This window comes from Leuresthes tenuis, unplaced genomic scaffold (genome assembly GCF_036924035.1).
Source record: "Leuresthes tenuis unplaced genomic scaffold, fLeuTen1.0.hap1 SCAF_15, whole genome shotgun sequence".
Lineage (NCBI taxonomy): Eukaryota > Metazoa > Chordata > Actinopteri > Atheriniformes > Atherinopsidae > Leuresthes > Leuresthes tenuis.
The window spans coordinates 27,172,766-27,193,310 of record NW_027325369.1 but is presented as its reverse complement, the minus strand read 5'-3'; the positions used below and the strand labels follow the sequence as shown (position 1 = coordinate 27,193,310).

The 20,545-nt window shown below is 40.7% G+C and overlaps 1 protein-coding gene across 1 annotated transcript in view; it reads left to right on the top strand.

The window, feature by feature from the left end:
• Positions 1–539: 539 nt before the first annotated feature.
• The window catches only part of fndc5a (fibronectin type III domain containing 5a), a 36,399-nt gene continuing 16,393 nt past the window's right edge, over positions 540–20,545 (top strand). The window contains exon 1 of the mRNA XM_072365976.1: positions 540–1,181. Within this exon, the coding sequence (XP_072222077.1) occupies positions 1,124–1,181 (58 nt within the window). The 5' untranslated portion in view covers positions 540–1,123. The remainder of the gene's footprint in view (positions 1,182–20,545) is intronic.

The following is a 20,545-nucleotide window of genomic DNA, read 5'->3' as shown; positions in this document are numbered from 1 at the left end:
AGAAGAAAACATTTTTTCCTTATAGCGAGGGGACAGTGCTTTGTCTTCTGACACGCACACGTACACACGCAAACATCCTGGAGAGCTTCAAACCCACGGCGCGCTGCAGGGAACCCGTCAGGTACTGTAAGCTGACTTTTCCCACTTCTCCATCCGCTTCATTTTGCGCTTTCGATGCTTCTGAAACGCCTGTGAGCTGAAGGAGGGTTTGGAGGGGGGAGGGTGTCGGCTCAGTGTTAAAGTCAAGAGACACGTGTTTGTTTTTGAAGAAAAGATAACCGTTGAAAGCTGCTCCACAGAGGGTTTGTCTTTGCACGGGCGACTTTTGCGTGGGACAGCGCATGCATATTTAATCAACGAGTGGGAAGCGATAATCCTGAGCGCTGGCTCACCGAGTGGGCAAGCAAAGCAGGAGGATGAGGAGGATTCTGGTGACAAGTTTGTACTTGATCAGCTGTTCCGTCCCGCGCTGTTGTGCTTCTGAAGGCCTCGAGGAAGTCTGCATGTAGGCAGAGTTGTTTGATATCTGACCTTTCTTTTTAATATGAAACAGGTGGAACGGGAGATGCAGGGATTAAGATAAACCATGTGTTTATATATCTGTCTCATTATAGGAAATCCTGAAGTTTTGGTATTGAATGATTTATGTTCTGTTAATGTTTTTTTGACTGTAACGGTTAAGCCTTCAGGAGTCAGTGAAGCAGGCAGTAACAGGCGCTCACAAACAGAGCCAGCACGTTTCACTCCGTCCGCAGCAGCCGATCGGTGCTGAGCACCAGCAAGGGCAGATTGGGGAGGGTTGTGGAGCCCATTTGGAGGACCCACGACGCATGTGAACGGCGCAGGACTCGAGACCAGTCGAAGATGATGATGATGCTCGCTGGCTGCTTGCTGCTTGCCGGCTGATCTAGAGTCAGTCCTGGCTGTTAATTAGCGGAGGTGCTGCTGAAGCGCTGTCCGAGGTGCTGACAGAGCCGCCGTTCCCCTCCTTTTTCCAGTCGAGACGATAACGCATGAACTGACGTGAATGCCGAGCAGCACAACACATCACACCGGTTCGGCGGTAAACGCAGCACCCCCGGCCTGAGTAAATAGGACCGCATGTCGTCCGAGCGTTTGAAACATGGAGAGAATTTTCCTGCTCGTCCTCAGCTGTTTCGGCGTGTCTCGAGTCACAGCAGGTAAGTTTGTGATTATGAGTAAATACTGGGATGCCTTCCCGAATTTGAGCTCAGCAGCTCATAGCCCGGGTGATAATTTGCTGCCCAATTAAACACACCGTGCAGGGGTTTCCATCGGCATGTGGGTTAATGCTGCTGCATGAAATGAAGCTGAAAGGTGTAGCCTTTAGATCTGAGCTAGTATTGTTGTGAGACGTTGCTTTGCCTGTTGTGTATATGTGTGTGGAAAGAGCCTGTTTGCAAGATACAATATGCAGCTAATGAAAGAAACATGGAGGGCTGCAGCTGGTGAAATGAACTGTTCACACAGGAGGCAGCCACACAGAAAAACAACCAGACATGTGGATAAATGTGAGACTAAACTGACCTGTGACACTCTTTTACTGTTTGCCTGTATATGTGTGTGTGTTTGATGTGAGCCAAACTGACCTTTGAATCTCATTTCAGCAAAGCAAACTGCTGCACACACTCTCACACAGACTAACATCAAGCTTAAAATGCCATCAAAGCTCACTGTTGACCCCGCTGTATCTTGAAGGCTGAGAATACTGAAGGGAAATTTGTTGACTGCTGATCATTACCAGACATTGTCAGTCAAAGTGGAACTCTAATGAACTGCCACTGGCCACTGGAAACACATGATTAGAGTGCTGAGGAGTGACAGCAGCCCCCTCTCACACCAGATCCATGGAAACGCCACTGATGCATGCTGCTCCACTGTGAGTGTTGGTTTTCCCAACATGCACTGTATGAGCGCATCTATAAAACATGCTTTTTAGAGCCCGAAACTACACACGCTGGACTGCTCACAGCCATGAAGTGCCACGCTTCACTCCTGACACACTCCTGCCATCAGCACGCACCTCTGCCTCGCTCCTCATCCTCCCACTTCACAGCCTTTCCACTGATGATGGATCGCCGTGCTGCTGCTTTCCCCTCACATGCACACACGTGTGCAGTATAGCAACACAAATAATTTAATTGCACACTCGCTTTCACCCTATTCTGTCTCTCTCCCACTAAAGTAAATAATTATTTTTTACTGGTACAACAAAAGCAGGCACAGTTTCCTGTGGCATGCTGTGTTTGAACTGCATGAGCTCCGCTGTGATAAATAACTTTTTAGAATATGTATCTTTGCACATATATAATTTACAACCTTCAGTTTTTCAGTGGTAGCGCTTTAATTCCGCTGCTTTAATTCCATTTAGAGGCAGTACATCATTCCTTAATGGATGATTATACTCCGACTATAGGCTTTGTTCCTTTATTATACACACTTTCAAGTTTGTTAGTTGTCTTTTGGGACTTATAAAATGTTAGTTAAGGATTGAACAAGAAAACTTGTGTTCATGCTTACTTAAATGAAGAGATGAAGCTGACCCAAATGGACTATGGAAGACAGAAGCAAATAAACTATGTTCTTTACTTCCACACAGAGAGCAGGAGGTACAGGCGTGGCTAGTAGTGCTGAAATAAATTTAAGAAACAAAAAACATAAATGCTTTAAGGCAGGAAGAAGTTCTGACATAACTTGAACACACACACTGGAGGAACAAGAATGAACTGGCACTAATTCGGTAGTGATGACTAACAGAAGGCAGATGAGAAGCAATCAGAACTGAATCCAGGTGTAAAACTGAAGGCCAACTGAACACAAAGTAAAACTGAAGGCCAACTGAACACAAAGCAGGAGATGAACAAAATTGAGAAGTACAAGGAAACAAAGACTAAAGTAAACAAAACTAAACTAATAAAATAAATATCATTATACAACCCATGTTTTGGATATGCTGGAGCTTTATATGTGACATATAGTCTCCTTCAGCAATAGGAGTCAACCAGTAAAGGTTTTTCTGTGGCCACGGGGTGATATATAATGCTGATATAATGTTTTTGGTGTTGTTTCTTTTAAGGAATCTGATCAAATACGACAATTTTGACAACAAATTAGACTCAAAACTGATAAATAATTCTTAAATGCTATTATATCTGTATTGTTACACTCTGCTTAAGTACATATAGTCTTCGCCATTTCTGCAGTGAACTTGTTTTAAAGGAAAAGAAGAAAAGAAAAGAAAAAGAAGAAAAAATAAATCAATTAAGCAAATGTTCACAGATAAAAGCACCTGTACATACAAAGGTATAAATATGCATTTGCATTCTTTACACCAGATTTATTGAGCCATATTATGAATGGTTCTCTTGTGATTTCAGTCATAGTGAAATTTTATGGACAAGAACAAGCCTGGATTAAAACATTTGAATGTAGTTCACTTTTTGGAGAAGTAGAGGAACAAAAAATATGTTTTTGGGGTGTCGGTTCTGAAAGCATGGCCAAAAGAAAAGCTGCTGAATGTTTAAAAGCAACTGAGGGGATTAGTTCTGTAAGTTCAGCGCAAAGGACCCTGTAGAGGTTAAAAATAAACGGTCACACAAAGACAGCATCTGGGCTACAGGAGGAGGATGAGCAACTTCTGCTTTATCTGCAGCAGCACACAGTCTCTCCACACATTCTTCTTTAATAGATATTAGTTTATCTGGCCCTGGTAGTACTGTTGAATCACTTGCTCCCTCATTTCCTTTCACCTCTTACCTGTATCTAATAAAAACCTGTCAAAACATCCTTTAAAAGAAATAAAGGACTTCTCTCCTGGGAGCTTCATGAGGTGAGACTGCAGAGGTCAGCGGCCATTGTTCAGGGCAACAAATCAATTCTGAAACTAAATATTGAGAGGACATTACCAAATCGTTAGCTCAATTTCTAGATTCACTATTCAACTGATCCAAGTTTTTTTTCTCCACCCGGTTTATTTTGAGACTTAGACACCTGCACTTGGAAAACCAGGCCAAATCGATGAGGTGGAGAGGTGGACTGGCCAGAGAGAGTGGGTGCACGCATCATAAATTTACACAGCGGTGACGTCTTTACAGTGTCTGTGTTTAAAGTGCCTCATAAAGCGCAGGTTGATCCCAGGAAAGAAAAGATAATGTTTTCATGTAAAATTTAAATCTGCTTTCTAACACATTCATTTTAATGAGGCCATAAATCTCCGGAGGTAATTTTCCAAGCTGTTTAATGGATTTGAGTTTGGAGAAACAAAACAAAGAAAAAAAAAATCAATGAATCAATCAACAAATTGAACTCTGATGCAAGCGGTGGAAATACTCAAGGCTTGTCTCTTTGTTTGAGAGACGTTTTTTATAATGAGTGAAGACAACAGCCTCTCGGATAGGAGAGAGTTTTTTGTGTGGCAACAAAAACAAAAGGAATCTGGCAGCCACCTGCCAGGTGATAAATTCTCTATGATTGAAGTATATTATGTGTCAAGTGCTTGGCCATCTAGCATCCATAGAGAGGAGTTAAAGGCTGCAGCACCATCAGCCAAAGTCTGTAAATGCTATCCATCTTCTACCTCTCACACTAAATTACTTTGTTGCATGTGGATGTTTATGCAGAAAAAGACTGATGTGATTTTGGGAGTTTCGTGGCACAGTCAAACATAGATTATTAGTTGTTTATGCTTTAAGGGTTGTTATGCAGACACATCACACTGCATTACTTATTTAAAGAATTTAGAATAAAACAAGCTTTTTGAGTTGTGATTTTTGCAGTTGAGTCATATTGCTGAGTATTAAATGAGTGCTGGTTGCTGAGCTGACACAAAGTCCACTGTGAGTGGCAGAGGACGGGCAGCACCTACGTGTTCAGTCGCTAATGAGAAACAACAGCCGAGTGTTTTCTGGTGCATTTAGAGTCGTCAAAATGAAACCCTGCAGCTTGAATCTATTCAAATCTGTGTTCTTCAGTCCTGCTGACTATCTGGGGCAGCCTCCTGATTGGAGGGCTGAATCATCACTGTTCATTGTGAACAGGCTTTTTAACAGGGCATGGAAAGGCGGGCGGGGGCTGTGTTAGACTGTATGCAAGAGTAATCCAGGATGTATAATTTTTCATGTGTGTGTGATTATCAGTTCATTTTGGTTAGTAATTATTACCTTTCTTTTTAGCATATTTTGCTTTTCACAATTCACCAGTAGATGTTAAGTGTTTCACAGCACATTTTTCCCCAGGTTTTTAAAAACATACCACCCAATACTTGCATTTTTGATAATGCAGGAATGGTTTGTGTTGTTTCTGTCTACTGGTGAAATTTGCAGATTTTCCAAACAGCTTCAACTTGCAGGACTTGCAGGACACAAACGGCATTTGTGTGAGGAAGAAAGACACAGAAAAAGCAGTGATTTTAAAGAATAGAAGAGTCATGTATACAAGGCTTTAAACTATAAAGATGAAGGGTTAATGTATAATCCAAGTTTGACAGAGCTGTGGCTCTCCACAATACAGGATTGGGGCTGGGCATCGCATTTCCTTCCTCACACCCTGCCATATTTTAATCGCCACCTGACAACTAAAATGACAGAAACGTGAAGAGAAACCATTTTCACACAGTCCATTCACAGTGGCAGCACAGCTGAGCGTTTGTATGAACATGCCGCTTCTCTTTCCTCTGGCACTATCCAACTCTCTGCTTCATCTTAAGAAGCTTCTTTGAGATCTTGCCAGTGGCTTAGCAAGAAGCGGATGAATGGGGCGATGGCCTTGTGGTTAATAGTAAGGGCTCAAATTTATGATAGCCAGAATTAAGCCAAGAATTACAAAGAAGATAATTTATATTTTAATCTCATTTCATCAGAAATGTTTTTTAAAGTTTTTTTTTTTTTTTTTAAAAACAGGTTTGTGTGGGTTTTTTGTGCCAGTTTGCCTTTTTTGGTGAAGATGGTGTGAATTAGAGGACAAATTGGCACCATGATGTGGACATTGGGCCTGTGGGAGAAAGAGGTTGTGATGCCAAAAGACTGAAATGGCAGCAACAGCTCTCTGACGCAGTCAGTCGTCTGTCCGGTATCGTGTCTGACTGCGTGCAGCTGGAGAAGGGTCCGAACTGCCCTGAAGAGGAAGTCAGTGGCATAAATGTAATGGTGTGTACTTACACTTTAAAGCAACAAACAACAGCCAGTTTCCTATCTGTCATATACATTCAGAATCACATGCATTTGATTCTGGGTTTTTCTTTTGTATTATATGTTGTGTAACTTAGATTTTCCACTTCTCAGAGATTTATTTATTCTTATACAACCAGTTATCATAATAAATGTAGTTACATGACATATGATTTAGGATATTAAAGGCCGGCGAAACGCGAGGATGTTGGTTTGACTCAAATGTTTTGGCTGTTGGTTAATTTATTCTTTTTTAATTATATAATTAACTGTCAATGGAGATTGCTTACAATTATAAGTGGTTGAAGGTTTAAGATGCAATATTACAAGATACTACATACAAAGCAGAAAAACTATAACTTCCTCCAGTTGTGTTTGGCAGATCTACAAGCTGATGAAGAGCTTCAAGTTAGATTGCGCTTTTGGCTTTGGCTGTATTTGTCTTGGACATTGTGATGTCCAGTACTTGTCAAAGGTCATATATTACACCCTGAGGGAATTTTTTGTTTGTGTTTTAGGTCCAGTTAGAGACGTGTGCACGCACACTTTGACCTTCACAAATAAAATCTATTCCAAGACTCATAACATCACTGGTAAAGACCCCAAATATCTGAAAAAGTGACATTCAGTGGGCCGTTCAAACCTGTAGAGGAAATATATGTCACTTTTCAAGGTTATCGATCCCCTTTGTCATTATTTCTGCCAACCGTCAACTTCAGTTGACGCTGCATTTGCTGTAAGTGGGAAGTTGAAACTCTTTTTCTCTTGCTTTTTGCTTTGCTGTTAACATCAAATATTAGTTCAATGGTTCACTTAACTGAAGAGAAATTGATAAGAAATAGAAATAAATAAGATAATAATGCTCTGCCAGTATGTTGTTTAACTATGTTGTTGTTGTTGTTATGTGAGTTCTCAATGATATTTTTTTTAAATGACCAGTGGCCAGTATGTTCTGAGCTGATTTAACAACATCCAAGTTGTCAAATCAGCTGAGTGACGACAGATGAGAAACAGTCGTGTGTAAGCACACACACACAAGGCAAACTCGTTTCACCTCTGTTACCATCTCTGGATCAGAGGTGTATAGGGGGCGGATCAACTCTAACAATCTGTTCCGCCTCTGTACTTTCTCACATGACACGTTGCATTATGAAAGCGCATTAGTCCTGACTTGAAAAGGCCTGTGTGAAAGAAGTGTGTGTGTGAATAGATGAATGTGGCTTGTAGTGTAAGTGTTTTGAATAATCAGCTAAACTAGAAAAGCTCGATATTACACAGTGCATTTAACATTTAGGTGCACAGTTTACATTGTACTATTAGCTAAATTTTTAGCACAAACATGGGAGAAAACATATCAATATTGTAGTACTATATACAGTATATATACCCCTCTTAATGTCCCTCTTAACCCACTGCTGCTCCTCATAGGGGCGATTCAGAGGCGCAAAGCACAGCATCAGCAGGCATTTTGTCTGAGTGTGTAACTGAGTGTATGATACAATGTATAGTTCAGTTCTCATGTTCAGTTCGATTTCCAATTTCCATTCCAGTCAATGAACAGCAGGAAAAGAAAGTCAGCTCAAAATCCAGTCTAGGTTTTACATGGGGACAATATCCTCTCAGATAATCTCACAATGTATACCACGTGGAATTCTTAAGCAACTTGCCAGTCATTTAAAAGTCTGAAAGGCGGGCGTGATGTTAGAGGTGTTAGATGTTAGAGGTGGATATCAGCTCCAACAGAGCTGATAATTCAGGAAGAGATCCCACAACAAAATGCTCTGATCCGGGGTAATCCACGCCATAACTCTTGTTAGATTGAATCTCCCCATCCACTGACTCTCCAGACCAACGTAAAACCCACAGTGAAGCCTTTCAATTTTATCAATTTTAAAAGTGAAACTAGTGCCCGACTTAGACTGACGTGATGGGTGGGTGAGCATGTCAACTTTAAATGGGGAAGAGGTAGAGGAGCACAAACCTCTCCTCTTCTCCAGGTTCTGTTTGCTGCCAGTTGGTTCTCATGCTAGTGCCAGCACCGGCTGCTGCTTCCTCTTCGTCCTCTGTTGGCTCCAGGGCAGACTAGACACTACGTAGACTCGAGGCACACAGAGGTAATGCAGTAAAATGTGGTCTATCCCTAAAGGATCTGAGTTTCATTAGCAAAGTATAGAGGAATTTTTCAACTAACACTGTATGTATTGTTTTTTTTTTTTCCAATTCTGTTGATAACTGTGGTTTATTTTCTTGTATTTTAAACACTTTTTTCTACAAAGAGACTTTAATGTAACACTAAATAATTCATTACTTGTACCAAAAAGAAAATGGAGGAGCACACTCTCAATAATGAATATGTTTGGTTGCATGTGCTCTTGGTTTGTGTGTCTGTAATCAGTCATTTTAAAACTGCTGTTCTAAATATGTGCATCCTCAAGGAGATGGGTGGTGGTGGTATGTGTGGTGGCCCAGGTGGTGTGGTTTACATTTGAGCAGTCTGCTATGCAGGTGGACCCTTTGGGAGTTACCTGCACTATAGTACCTTCATATAGACATCCACTGACATAGAAAAGTCAGGAGCCCTTCTCTTTACGTTTGTGTAAATGTGAATGTAACCCCCTTTAAGTGAGCACTTGGTGACAGTGGGAAGGAAAACTTCCTTTCAGCAGGAAGAAACCTCTGGGATGGCAGCCGTGTGCTGTTACCACTTGGGATGAGCGATGCATGGAGGGAAAAAGGAAAAGAGAAACTACAAACAAAACACTGGGCAGCAACCACAGATCAAAAACATGCAACTATGCATCCAGAAAGAAACACAGAGAGGAATGTACAAACCCCAAGAGAACGAAGACATAAAGTTAATGATATGCAGTAATGGCATAAAGATGGAGAGGTAATGCTTGAGTGAGAAGCATGAAAGAGAAATCCAGAGAATGCCAGTGGCAAAAATAGGCAGTGAAACATAGAGGAGTCAGAGCACAAGTATTTTTCATGTACTCCCCCCTCCACCTGCCTGTGACACCAATCCTGTAAGCGTTACTATCCCAGCTGTGCCTCATCATCCGCGGGCTGGAAGAAATCCGCAGAGAGAGGGAAGCTACAGAAAGTGTGAAGTGAAATACAGAGAGAGGAGGAAAGTGTATTATAAAGTGCTAATATCATATTCATAACCCTATATCAAGCTGTTAGCTCCTTTAGAGTTATAATTTCCTTCTTCTATTACTACCCTGCCTGGGGTGGGGAGGAGGTGGGTGGCTCGGTTTGTTCCTGATTTGAGAGTGGATTTCATTAGCAGTGGGCTTGTCAAATAATCAGCCTCACGGCGCTTCTTTGCCTTTTTGAATTAGATGGCTTGCAATTCTTTCTGTACACAATGTTTCATTGATTTTTATACCCTGTTTTTTGACATTTAATTAGAGAAATGCGAGTGTGTGTGTGTGTCATTTACTGGGGAGATGCCATTTTGCAACCCCATCCTCTCCACCTCAGTGCACTTGTGGCTGGCAGGATTGGAAAATTCATTTCCCACGAGTAAATCATTTTTCTTCAAAGGGACAAAAAGACCCTTAGGTGTGATTATATGACAGAGCCGAGCTGCTGTGAACAGAGACAGACAGGACCACAGAGAAGGCATATCGACAATGTCTATAGACGTACAGGAATGGTTGATACCATGTTCGTTGATCCAAACAATACCTCTGAACATCTATTGGCAGCCAGAATTAGTAAAAATATTACATAAGAGAAGGCTTTCAGAGAGGCCGACTTATGAACCTTTCATTCTTGTACACTATTTATATGTTTATGCAACCCAGTCTCATGACAAAAAGTAAGACAGTCACGTAAATTTGATCTAATGATTCTTGTCCACAGACACAGTGTCGCTGCATTTTGATAAATACTCACATGTTGACTGTTTCATCGTTGTTTTGCATTTTACAAATTGCATAGTTAAGGTTAGGTATTAGGCTACGTGCTTCTGATTCGTTTTATAGTACACTGGCTTTTGTTATGCACATCCCCTAACTTGAAACTGCCCTTGAGTGCCTGGAGGCTGAGATACAGCAGTTCATGACATTGGTTTCCTGCCCTGTACCACTCTGTTTTGCTTTGTGAGCTTTTGATTAACCACTTCGTGTCCTCTTCAACATGACAGAACATTCTTATGTATGGCTGTACATTTGAAGGGCTCAAATATTTAGTTTTTATGATGGTGAAGTTACATCCTACAATGGTAGCAGGAGCCAAACAGCATGAAATTAGCCAAGTGTCTCTAGTACCGCTTTAAATTAAGGTGGTTAAAGGTTAGAAAAACATGATGGTTTACATTAGAATTTACCCTGGAAGAACATCAAAACATCCTTTTCCTAGATTGCTACCTGCATAGTCCCTCCCCCTTGGTTAAATACACAAGAAGTGTTGAACACTCAAACTAGATGTCCCATACATTACTTTGAAAGTTGTGCAAAAAAATGGGACACAAAAATAGTAAAAAAAATAAGCTTAGATTTTTTCTCTGATGTGAATATTTCTCATTTTGCCGTGAGACCAAGCTGCTTTAGGTCAAGGTTAAAGATGATTATAAGTTAGATACATTTAATTAAATCATGTTTCATGTGTCATAGGTGTAATTTTCATATGTTGTTGACATGTGGTGTGTGTGGAGTATAGACTGTAAGTGTTGAAAAGTCATTGATGTCAGTGCATTTCAGATGCTGTAACTGGAGCATACTTTTACATGTTGACTGTTCTCCCCACAATCTAATTTGCTCCGATCAGACTTTCTGCAGTGTTCAGCAGTGTTTCTCAATCCTGGTCCTCAAGACACCCCGCCCTGCATATTTTCCATGTTTCGCAGCTCCAGCACACCTGATTTTAAGTGAATGGGTCAGGTCTTTAAGCTCTGCAGAAGGCTGAGGACGACCCATTCATTTGAATCAGGTGTGCTGGAGCAGGGAAACATGGGAAACAGGCAGGGCGGGGTGTCTTGAGGACCAGGATTGAGAAACACTGGCTTATAGGACTGAAGGTTTTAAAAAGCTACTTATTTAATAGATATATTTATTCAGTGGTTATTACAGTGAAGAGTAGGAACGCCAAGAATCTTTAAGTGGTCTCTGGAGATTTGCAGCAGAGCAGTTTGTCACTATAATATTTTTTCCAAAATATAAAACCTATACTGGAGATAACTCTTATTGGTCAGTAGCCCTGAGTGAGTGAGTGTGTGTGTGTGTGTGTGTGTGTGTGTGTGTGTGTGTGTGTGTGTGTGTGTGTGTGTGTGCGTGTGCTTGTGCGTGTGCGTGTGCGTGTGCGTGTGCGTGTGCGTGTGCGTGTGCGTGTGCGTGTGCGTGTGTGCGTGTGCGGGTGTGCGTGTGCGGGTGTGTGTGTGTGGGTGTGTGTGGAGTTTATATCTACGGGTCCATAACATATGAGAACCATAGCTCGAGGTGACAATAAAGCATCTAACTATAAGTTTTTTACTAATTCAGATCTTCTAATTATTCATTTTTTACTTCTTTCATTTATAGTCTTTTCCATATAAAACACTATTTAAATTCATTTGTACAGTATGTAGGAGCTGCAAACTTGATTTAAGGATTGATCCTTGGAAATGCGGCTTTTGACACAGGATTTGAGTGCATAAAGGGTCAGAAAACTGACTTCCAGAAAAGTTTTAACAACAGCTGGGGCAGCCGTGGCTCATTGGATTGAACAGTTATCCCCCAACCAGCAGGTCAGTGGTTTCATCTGTGGCCCATCAAAGCGACACTCAAAGACAATGTGCTTATTAGAGTGACTGCAGAGACAAAAGCACTGAACAAATAAGGTGCAATGCATATAGTAAGATGCACTGTATAAGTCAGTGTGTGAATGGGTGAATTTAATATTCTGTCTTTGTCATGTTTTTTAACTGACATCTATTTAGTATCCAGGGAAAGACATAAAAAGTTAGATTTTGGCTCCTCTGAAGACGCCTGCTGAAAGCCTTCAGAAGCCCTGGAATCATGTATTTTGGACGTTTCTCTGTGGAGGAAACACACAAAACACAGCTTCACAAATACACAAAAATAGACTGTTTAAGGCGGCATCCCAAAATAACTGAAAAACAAACCTATATTCTACACTAAAAGTATCTCATCTGCCTACACTGTAAACCAGCTGACCAGCAGCCAGTGCGTGAGAGGCATGAGCTAATCAATAGCGGAATAGTGTGTGAATGAGTCACAGCTAGGTTACCGTCTCTCCTTTTCAACCTCCATCTCCTCACTGCACCAAGATTCCCCATTGAAGTGTCAGCTTTACACACCAGGCCGTGGAGGAGCTGCCAAAAAATCCCCAGCATAGTGCAGAAATACAGCGAGGAGCGCTGGAGAGACAGACAGAGATGAAAAAGAGGAGAAACAAAATCAGATAGACATTGCATGTGTGAGAGGGAGGTTTACCACCAAGTGTCCATAACAGTCAGAAAAATAGGTGTTGAAAACAAAGAAATACAAGAAATGTACGAGGTGGATTTTCTCTGACGAGGAGGTGGCAGCTAAAGATCCAAAAACTCTGACAGATGTTTGAAACAAATGACAGAACAAAGAAAAGAGGAAGACCATAGGGGAGCTTCCTGTGGTTTATGTTACAGTTTTAGCAGTCATGTGGAAAAGATGTGGCAAACAGCTGGCAGACTCCAATGAAACAGGAATTGTGGACAATGAATTATAAAAAAATGACATGTGTAAGAGTGGGAGCGCACCCGTATGTTAACACCTCTAAATTATTCACCAGATGCTTCAGCCTTTAAATGAGACTTAAACATCTCCATCTCTCCAATGATAGTGCTTCTTTAAATGTTTGTTTGTGCATCCACAAGCACAAGACCACAAGCCAAGGTCTCCTCTGACACATGCAGGGGGAAACTCCATCTCAGCACAAACTCCTGATAGTTCTATCATGGCACATTAACTCTGAAGGGGAGGAAGTTGGTGCCCCTGCCAACTGTGTGCATGCTAACCGCACCTCGCACAGCTCTGAGGATTGATAACATGTTAGCGGGTGAAATAAGATGCAAGCCACTGCAAAGCCCAAAGCGTGTCTGTTAGCTTTGCCTTAAGACAGCACCGTGTTAACCAACAAGTGCTCATTTGTAGCTGCTAATTCCCCTGTGGGTTGATATCCTCTGACACAGTTTTACTTCATCCCACTACTAAAGTGTTTCTTCAAATACACGCTGCTTTGATATTCTCTCCCACCTGCTGCTTATTGCAGCTTCCATACAGAATGAACATGTTTATGCACTATTAGCTGTAAAATTAATGAAAGAGGTTTAGGTTGCTGAACATAAATTAGACCAAGAAGAGTGATTCAAACAAGAGAACGAACACCTGAGGCCCATGTCTGCCTTTATAATGCCAGATGACAGGAGAACATGAAGTTTTCACTTTCGTTCACAAGCATACAGACCAGTCCATTAACATCCAGAGCCAGCCCAGGGGCCTGACTCTGAAAAACACTTTTCTGATGATTACAGAGCTGTAATAAGGTGGTACAAAGCTCTATCCAACTGTTTTATCCAATTGTATCACAAATATACATGCAACAAATTTAACTCACCAAATTTCTTAAAACTGGCTAAAAATACAGCAAGTTATGATGGTTTTACTACACACACTGTTTAGGATGTAGTGACATCTAGATGCACAATTTGTGAATTACATCCAATTTAATCCCAAAACAGTGATGGCTGCATAAGCTGTAAAAGTACCGCTCCAGACCCAGTGTTTGATTTTTTTTCCATGTTTTTTTTTCCATGTAGACTGGTGACTGGTAGAATGGTAGACTGGTGAGGAGGGTGACCCTCTGCTTTTTTGCACTGGTTGTTCATTTTATCTTAATTTACAACTCAACTACGTTTACTTTCAGTGATACAACACTAATGGAACTCCAGATCTGTATGATGAAATTTCCTCCAATAGAAATGATGTGCTATTACACAACTTAAATAACGGATAGACCTCTCAGCTCCATGGAAGCAGCTGAGTCTCCTGCGCATTGGTTGGTTTATAAGTGTAATAATGTAGTTTTCTTTTACCCAAGGAATACTTATTCTACACCAGACTGAGATTAGATTGCAGAGTGAGCCAGCCTGGCTGCAGATTTGTTGGGACTGAACTGATAGCTCTCTGTTGGAATACATCTTTTTGTTATACAGATAAAACATCAGCCATGGCTGCAATTTAATACAATGTGTGAAAGAGATTGTCGACACAAAATGATACGAGGTAAGAAAAATGCTTGCACAGAGATCACTCAGGAAAGTAGAACTACTCAGAAGAAAAATCATTTGATACCGAAAGCACCCTGTAGTACACATGCTACACTTTTCAATGTGTGCAGAAGAATCCTCTACATCCGAAGATGTCAGAGAGATGAGGAGCACTGATAAGGCAATGATAGGCACTGTGTGTGTGTTTAAATAAGTCTAAGCTGTGAGAATGGTCCAGAACAGAACTGTCAACATGAGGCCACTTTCTCAGTGAATTCCCTAATGAAGGGGGACGTTAAAGAGCTGTCACCCTCCACTCTGCTCAGCGTGGGACAGACTATTTGCTGTCACTCTGATCATCATCGGGTTAACAAAGACACACACACACACACACCAGGGACATCCGTCATGGTTCAAAGTCACCCCCATCTCTCAGGGTGAGGCAGACTGTGTGCTGCAGAGAGTTTATGAAGACATCTGTCTGGTGTTTCATTAGCGCTGACTCTTGTGTCATGTGGATATTTAAGGACCGCGATCACGGCCTCTTCGTCCCTCGGTGTTACACACTCATATGGAGAGGAGACGGTCAGAAAAAAAGAAAAGCAACCAGCATCTACAAGGTGTGAGGACACTCAAATACTTTCACTTTGTTTTTCAAAAAGAATAATGGCATTTATGTCTTTTAAAAGGTCCGCCTTGTAGCGATGTCCTAACATCTCCATGTAATGCTTTATTCTATTGCTCCACGTTTACCTTTTATTTAACGCAGGAGTCTCAGATCGATCAAGGTTTGTTTTCAAGGAGAGACGTAAAAGCACTGTAATTAATTTATGGAATGCGACATGAAGACGGCACCATAAGCCATAAAAGACAGAAACAAGAGTAATGCACACTGCAAGAAAGTGACAGACATCAATGAAATATGAGCTATCGTTAAACCGTATCATACAGCAGGAATAGTTTTAGATTTCAAAGAATTCTTCCCTTTAAGGAGAAAAGACAAAGTAGATTTATTTAAAGCTAACAAGCTAAGTGTACAATTTCAGGATTTGAACTACATGAGATGTGAGGTTCAGAGCCTTGTTGTTCAGGCAGGTGACTCCAGACTGATGCTGATATTATGTCTCTAAGTTAAAAACGTATCGTATTTGTGTGCTTAACTTTTTCCGTTTTCACTGCTTCGACTTTCGCCCTTTGAAATCCAGCAGTTTCAGATTAGGAACGACTCACTTGTAATTAGGGGACCACTCAGCCTGAGACAACAGCTGTTACAGTCAGAGTAAAGCAAATGTTGTGTGTTAGACAATGGTTTAAAAGAAGGTTAAAACTATGCTGAACTGAACTGTCGAGTTGAACTGAATCAAACTAACTCAAATTGAATGATGCTTTATTAATTCCCAAAGGGAAATTATTGTGTTTCAGTAAAAGTCATAGAGGAAAATGAACCAAATGAATAAATAATCAAACTGAATTAAACACAGGGTTCCATGACACAGAAAGCAGAGCAGTATTAAATGCAAGCAAAACCAACCATGACATTTAGCAGTGTATCTGACATCTAGTTAGCCTACTTACAGCACTGAGGAATATTAAAATGAACTGGATTCATTTTGTGAAGAGTGAAGCATATTTCAGCTACAACTAGTTGTGGAGAATCAGATTAATGCTGAGTGTACTGAAGGGCTGAGTTAACGATCTCAAGCCATGGTTGTTAGAGGATTGTATTTGCACATACTTACCACATTAGTAATACTCTGTGGATTCACTTTGGTAAGCCCTCTAGAGGCGCAGAATTACATCCTTAGAGGGCTGCCAACCAGCTCTGAGAGTGGAATTAAAGGAGTAGGTGGATTTTGAGCAGAGCGATGGTGACAGCTGAGGATCACCACCAACACCCAACTTTGTTTTTCTCCTTGTAATTTAACAAACTTTCACTAGAGACAGTTGGGATTACTAGACACACCACTGTAACAGTTAACATAGCTGGATTAACTCGGAGGTGGTCCAGATATTTAATTAGGATGCGTCCTGGTCGCCTCACCTTTGGAGGTTGTTCAGGCACATCCCACTGGGAGGAGACCGCGGGGAAGACCCAGAACTCGCTAGAGGGATTATATGTCCTTTCTGAACTGGAAACATCTCGGGATCCCTCAGGAGGAGGTGGAGAGTGTCACTAGGGAGAGGGAAATCTGTCTTTCCCTCTGGATCTGTTGCCCCCCCAAACCAACGTCATATAAGCAGAAGATAATGGGCGGATGGAGTGGTACTTTCCCTTCCTTCTTAGTGTCTTTGTGTTGCAATGGCAAGACACATCCTCTAGCTCTGTTTGCCAGTTAATGTGCTTAATTGGAGCTGATCTGTGATCTGTCAATCAGTGTTTTTCCTGTCAGGGTTTTTGTTTATACTTTGAAATTGTTTTAGTCGTTCATGTTTGGCTGGGTGTTTACACATTTTTCTGTGATGTGACCAAGTCAGAACACATTGTTGTTTGTGCTTTAGTCTGACTTTAATATTCTCTGAGGGGGCATTATCAAGTGAAATGTCACAGAGATGTCAAATTATGTCAAAATGACATAATCAGCTTTACCAGATTCTAGGCGAGCTCTGGCGCAGTTTGTTTGACGTGTGAACGGATCCATCTGTTGATTAATGTGTCAAGGGAGTGATTAAGTGATCCATATGGGCAGCTTACATATGCTAATAAGCTGGCAACCATGATATCACATATCAATAAGAAAGAGAGTAGAAGTAAGTCCTTCTTGAATGTGACAATTTTCAAGAATGTTTTTGTACGTGTAAACAAAGCAATGATCTATGTCCGAGTCAAAGAAATGAATGTATTCCCTGAAGCTAAACAAAGAGAGTAGGTGAGCTCTAACCAAGAGATAATGAGCTTCATTTGTGACTCTGTCAGGTCCATCAGATCAAACAGCCCCTGATGCCTTTCCTTCGAGCTAAACAGGTAAACAGCGGACAATAAACAAAAGTAAATCTGAGTCCCCACCACTGATGAAGAGATGCAGAGGATCTCCATCCTGTCATCTACCGTTATTTAGGTCATCTATCAAAACGTCAGCAGCAGGCTAAATGGAAGCACAGAACGCTGTTTTGGATTTTGTTCACAGTTTCTGAATATGCAGAGTGTGTATACAAGAGCTACAACAGCCCATTGTCCTGTAATTACCAACTGTGAGGTTTGTGCCATCAAAGGGCAAGCTAGAATTAACCTATTCAATAACTTACTGACTGCATGAGATTGGTTTAATTAGATTTATTGTCCAATTAAATGCCTTCGAGTGGCCTTACTTAAAGTGAACCCCTCTATTCATCTTTGTTCACGCTCTGCACATCAATACAAACATCAACAATCACAAAAGGGTTCACTTAGATTGAGCCGGGCTGCGATCTGATTGTTCTCAGTGAGAAATCTTCTTTGTTATCCACAAATAAGTTAATCAGAATTCTTGAGTTTAGAATATTCTGAGATGGTGTAAACAATGTATTTCTGAATAAAAATTAAGCAACTAGAGGAGGGCTTAAATAAAAAGAAATATAAAATGCACACACGGGATGTAGCCTGGACACAGTCGTTCATGTAGCCATCAAGCTGCAGGTCCTTCTTCTTCTGAACTGTATGTGATTATCAGACGTGTGTGGTTGTGCTGTGCAGCCCTGAGCAACAAACTGTAATCATAGACTCTTACTCAACCGCAGCTGAGGCCACAAAAATGCACGTGGAGACACACACACACACACAGTGTCACACTTAATTATGTAATGAAAGCAATCTATTATTATCAGTTCTTGTAGTGTGTGACCCTAATTAAATTGGAGGTGTGTTTAGAACATGATACCAAGCTGAAAAGCGCTACTCAAACACACAATTGTTGTAGATGGCAATGTTTTTTTTATAATGAGTCCAGAGTCATTAGTCATTAGTGCATGTGTTACGGTCGGATCATTTTATCACACCTGTGTATTCAAATTCTGAAAAAGAGACAGTAAAGGTGAGCAGTTAAGGTTAATGAATACTTACAGTTGTAAGAAGTAAGGCATCCATTATGTTCTGCTACCAAAGAAAGAAAGAAAGAAAGAAAGAAAGAAAGAAAGAAAGAAAGAAAGAAAGAAAGAAAGAAAGAAAGAAAGAAAGAAAGAAAGAAAGAAAGAAAGAAAGAAAGAAAGAAAGAAAGAAAGAAAGAAAGAAAGAAAGAAAGAAAGAAAGAAAGAAAGAAAGAAAGAAAGAAAGAAAGAAAGAAAGAAAGAAAGAAAGAAAGAAAGAAAGAAAGAAAGAAAGAAAGAAAGAAAGAAAGAAAGAAAGAAAGAAAGAAAGAAGCACCCTGAGAATCCCAGCAATGGTCATTTTTTCAGTCCAATCTGACCCTGATAGCACGAAGCAGCTCAATCACTACTTCTGCTCACATTTAAAGCTTCAGAACTATAACCATCTGGGTCATTCAATGCCAACACATCAAATTTGAAAAAGTTTAGCAAATTTCATAATTTCTATTGATTCATTCTGGACCTCATCAGTCACTTATTATTCACTGGCCGGGGCTGAAATTTGTGCTGAACATCCACAGATTATCCTGAAGGTAATTCCCAGCTGAACAGTTGATGCAGATTGTTTTTACATCTGAATAATAAGCTCCAGTCGGACTATGTGTACTGTCATGTTTGCAGCTCATCGTTGGTTAACTTGACGCAGGGTCTCTGAAACAGTCAGCTCTTTAATCTTTTAACCTAACTCACACTGTTCTGATGAAAGAAAAACTTACTTTTCACAGACAGAAAATGTAACGATCAAACTAAAATTTCAATAATAAAAGTTTTGTTGTGTTCTACACATTAAAAAAGTGCAAGAGACTATGAGACTGTTATTCAGTTTTTAAATAACGCAACAATATTTGTTATTTCTGAAATATGTTGCATTTGATTTGATTTTGTGTTTTGGGAGACAGAAATGATAGAACATCTAAATTTGATAGTTAATTAATCCAGGGATTAATACCGAAACTTTTTCTTAGTTCAGTTTCGGGTTTTCGGAGCCATTTCAGAACTTTCACTGTTTTTCATCTTTAAAATGATCCATGCATTTAACGCTGAAAAGAAAATCCTTGAAAGTCCAAGAAGCATGCGTTTAATGTCAGAAAACTCAAGCTTTAACTGCTAAACTTAACATTTTAATGTGTTCACAATGTCAACTATGATCCATGACCAGTTCCTCAGTGACAGCTAACTGTATAGAAACAGGAAACAAGTGCTACATACTTGCCTTTCTCTATATATATCAAAGGCTAGTTCTTTCTTGCCTGATTTTCCAAACCATTTGACAGTCCTAAGCAATTCTCTCTCATGCGTGATCTCCTCTCATCTGCAAAGTAATTCAGAGTTCATGCAACTTTTCTGACAGCACTGGCAGATGATCGTATTACAGCTGTCCTCCACCGTGCAGTCAAAGCAGCTCACTCAAAACAAAACAAAAACAGAAAGGTTTCTCACAATTCTGCAGCCATAAGCCCTCCTACAGATCTAATGGGGTCTGGTCTAAATTTGGATGAAGTTCTGAGTCATAATCGTTTTGGATTATGTAGCAGAGCCCTCTGCAAGACTGCTCTTTTAATCCTGTTTCCACTGGGTTTCTGACCATAATAGCCCCCTCAATGCAAAGTTTAACCCAATTCAGCCCCCCGGTGTGAATCATCTAACAAACATGGTGCTGCCTAAAACAACAAAGGGCAGCAGCAATAGGCCAAGGCAAGGTAGAAAAGGGTTCTGTGGTCAGAATAATCACAATTTGAAATTATATTTGGGAAAATATGAGCAACCCTAACCCACCACTGAAAAAGAAGAAGAAAGTGTGTAACACTTAAATGAAAAGATGTAAACAAACACCCTCAGTCCTCCTGACACTCAGCTTGCTTTGCCCCTTCACTGCAAAGTCCTGCTTTACTCTTCCTCTCAAATTAATTTGTTCATTCCAACACTGCTATTAAATCTAGCTGCGTACTGTTATGTTCTGCAGGACATGAAGTTAATATTCCAACTGCCTGCTGCCTCATGTGGCAACATTAAAACCATTGGGACCAGCGGAATCCCAATACCAACGCAG